The following is a 3,766-nucleotide window of genomic DNA, read 5'->3' on the forward strand; positions in this document are numbered from 1 at the left end:
TCTGTGTTTCTTCCTATGGACTCGCTCAAGAAAGGCAACGAGGAGCCGGAGAGACCAAAGAAACCAGGAGATCTTCATGTAGAAGAGTTCAGACAGACAGACAGACAGAAACCAGGAGAGCTGCTTCAGGCAGAAGCAGGGGAAGCAGAAGGTGCTGGGAGAGTTCCCTGCAGAGCAGGAGAGAGACAGGCCATGTTTATGCCACTGGATTCGCTCCAGCCCCTCTCCTGCCCCTGCCCCTGCCCCTGCCCCTGCCCCTGCCCAGCAATGTCTGCTCAGAGGCTGAAAACTTACTTTAATATCAGCCTGAGCACTTATTTATCTATTTATTCAACAAGCTTTTATTAAGCGCCCTGGAGCCAGTGCTGAAGCAAATATGAGTTGGTAATAAGTTAAATAAATAAACAGACAAACAAACCCAAACCCAGCCTCCTGAAGTCCAAAGGAAGTAGAGACTCTTTGGAGAGGCCGCCTGGCCGAGGAGATGAGGAGTCCAGGCCCTGGTGCTGGTGCTCTTCTGCCACCTACCTGCTGGGTGACCTTAGGAAGGTCACTGCACCTCTCTGGGCCTTGGCTTGCCACCGTATAAAATAGTGTAAGAGTCCCAGGCCTGTCGCCTTATAAGTGCATTTGTGAGTTTTGAACCAAATGAGAATATACTTTGTGAAAACACCCTAAAGCCGTGTAAGGACCGAAGTCTGGGAGGGGCTGTATATGTTTATTATTGTCCGAGGGGTTGGGATGGCTTGCTGTGGGTGTCCTGTATTAATGCAGGGGGGAGGGGGAGATTTGTCTGTATAAAGCAATCTGATTAAAGGGAAGAGATAGGTCTGGTGGATCTATTGATGATAGGAAGGTAAAGAAACTGGGAGAGAGAGAAAGAGATCGATGGCTATGGAGTGAGAAGAATCAATAGCCTGCAGACAGAGGGAGAGAGTGGGAGGGCGCTGAGGTGGGCACAGGAGCAGGGGCAGGAGAGTGAGGGGCTGGGCAGCAGCAAGGGAGACCGAATACAGAGCCCGACTCTCTGAGGCCCACCGGTCACAGCCACGGCTTCTTGGGGGAACAGGATCTCTGGTTTCGGGCTCCGCAGGGAGCTGGTAGGACCTGCCTCACCGTCCCTCCCTGGGCAAGTGAGGGTGAGGCCTCGGCTTCCTGAGCTCATGTCGGTGCCGCAATGTCCCACATCTCCCCCTCTCTCCCTCTTCTTTCTCTGTTGTCACATTTATTCTTTTGTCTTTCCTATTATTATGAGGGACCATTTTCTGCAAACTGCTTTAGAGATTTGCTCTGCTCCCCCACTCCACCCCCTCCCCACCTCCCATCTCCACCCTGTCCCTCCTCCTCTGCATTATGGCCCCCAGCCTCACTGTGGGAGGTTATGACGTCACAGCACCCACATCTGGGACCTCATCCCTATCCGCCGAGATGGGTTCCCAGGGAGGGCGGAGGGGGGCGCTGGCTGGGAGTGGGGTGTGGACCCTGCTGTGGGGATGAGGAGCGGGCAGAGGATAAGCGCGGGTCACTCGGGCTGGCTCCCACGTGGGGATGGGCTCACGCTGGGCTCCCCCTTTCTGTCCCTGCAGCCTGGCCGCGGTACCGGGTCGTGGGCTCCGCGGACGCCGGGCAGTACAACCTGGAGATCACAGACGCCGAGCTCTCTGACGATGCCTCTTACGAATGCCAGGCCACGGAGGCCGCGCTGCGCTCCCGGCGGGCGAAGCTCACCGTGCTCAGTAATAGCCCCACCTCCCTCCGTGCCCTCAGCCACTCCTCCGCCTCTTTCTCTTGGCACCTGGCAGCCCCTCCGCCTCTCCTGTTCCACCCTCCCATCTTCCTTCTCCCTCTGCTCCTGGCCTCACGCCTGCCCCATGTCCCTCTCTCTCCTTAGCCTTCCCTCCCCTCTCCTTCTTTCAACTTCTTTTCTTCTTATTAATATATTTTTATTGATTTCAGAAAGGAAGGGAGAGAGAGAAATATCAATGATGCAGGTGGGGGGATATCAATGATGATTGAGAACCATTGATCGGCTGCCTTCTGCACGCCCCCTACTGGGGATCAAGCCCGCAACCAGGCATGTGCCCTTGCCTGGAATCGAACCCAGGACCTTTCAGTCCGCAGGCGGACGCTCTATCCACTGAGCCACACCAGCTAAGGCATTCTTTCGATTTCTTTTGGAGCCAGATCCAGGTTGAAGACAGTGAAATGGGGGCTTGGGCAGCCACCTGAGGGACATGTGGGGTGTGAGGTCTGGCACCCTGTGCCCAGGCTGTCCAAGGACACAGGCTCCCTGGGCCAGGGCAGAGGGCTGGGCTGGTGGAGACCCTGCCTGTTCTCCCAGCTCCTCCCGGCAGAGGGAGCTTCTCCCATCCTCTCTCCCACTCTGCTGTCTCCGACCCCAGAACCTGCCCCCTTTGCTCCTTCTCAGCCTCACTCAGCCCTTCCGCCCCTTCTCCGCCTCCTTTCCGCCCTCAACACTCACCCTCCTCCTCAGACTCCCCTGGAGGCCTCCTCAGGGAGCAGGGGAGCAGGACTGGAGGGCCCCGGAGGAGGCACTGTCTCTCAGCTGCCACCCCAGAGGCACCGGGCCCATGTTCCTCTGCGGCAGCACCAGGGCCATTTCCATGATGACGGGCCTCTCCCCCACACAGTGCCAGAGTGTCCTGCTCCACTGCCGGCCTCTCTTTAAAAAAAAAAATAAATTTCTTTATTGATTTCAGAGAGGAAGGAAGCGGGAGAGAGAAACATCAATGATGAGAGAGAATCACTGATCAGCTGCCTCCTGCACGCCCCCTACTGGGGATCGAGCCTGCAACCCAGGCATGTGCCCTTGGCCGAAAGCGAACCTGAGACCCTTCAGTCCGCAGGCGGACGCTCTATCCACTGAGCCAAACTGGCCAGGGCATGCCCGGCCTCTCTTGCAGGACCTCTGGCTCCACCGTCTTTCTGTTCCTCAAGCTCAGTGGCTCTCCCTGGGCCTCTGCCTCTCTTGTGCTTCTGTCTGTGCCTGACTCCACCGGCCTGTGACCCTCTGTCTTCCTTTTTGTTATCACCTCGGTCCCTTCCTTTTTCCGGCCTCTGTTTGATCTGCCCTGCTCCCTCTCTTTTTCTTCCTCTAACCAGAATTCATTGAAGTCGGGGGAGCCCCCAGGAGGGATAGGAGGAAGGAGCAAGGTAATGAGATGAGTGAGCTCGGACACAAGGAAGTTTTTTCCTGGGTTTGGGGGGAGGCTTGCGAATCCTTTGAGTGTGGCAGGCAGAGCCCTGGACTGGGAGTCAGGAGACCTGGGCCATTTTTGCACCAAGCGTCAGAAGAGGTCACGACCTCTGGACAGTAGTTTTCTTATCGGTAACGTGGCATCATGAAGCCGGCCTTTTCTTAGCAGCTACGGCTTTGCTGCGGTCTGTGCAAGGAGCTGTGAGCTGTGGGGTCTGGGCAAACGAGAGAGGGACCCCACAGCCAATACTGTTGGGTGCAAAGGCCCTGAAGGACTAGGACAGCAGGCTGGCGGATGACTTGCTTTTCCTCTCTGGTGAGGACGGAATGGGAAGAATTCGCAAGGAGCAGGCCTGGGGTTGGGGATTAAGCGTTAGTTGGCTGCCAGGGGTGGGCGTGGGTAATATCATACTTCATCTTCCACCCGTGTGTAGAGTGTGTGAGTCCTATGGAGCCGCTTTTCTAGGTAAACTGTTTTTTTTTTCTTTTTTTTTTCGGACGCTCGGTTTTAATTTTATATTTTTTGCTTTGGTTTGCTTTTTTTTTTAT

General features: G+C 55.9%; 1 protein-coding gene across 1 annotated transcript in view; it reads left to right on the plus strand.

Annotated features, from left to right (window-relative positions):
- The first annotated feature begins 15 nt into the window (after window positions 1–15).
- Window positions 16–3,766, plus strand: part of KIRREL1 (kirre like nephrin family adhesion molecule 1) — a 16,482-nt gene continuing 12,731 nt past the window's right edge. The window contains exons 1-2 of the mRNA XM_014462746.2: window positions 16–151; window positions 1,587–1,736. Coding sequence (XP_014318232.1) covers window positions 16–151; window positions 1,587–1,736 — 286 coding nt within the window. The remainder of the gene's footprint in view (window positions 152–1,586; window positions 1,737–3,766) is intronic.

This window comes from Myotis lucifugus, unplaced genomic scaffold, assembly GCF_000147115.1.
Source record: "Myotis lucifugus unplaced genomic scaffold, Myoluc2.0 scaffold_190, whole genome shotgun sequence".
Lineage (NCBI taxonomy): Eukaryota > Metazoa > Chordata > Mammalia > Chiroptera > Vespertilionidae > Myotis > Myotis lucifugus.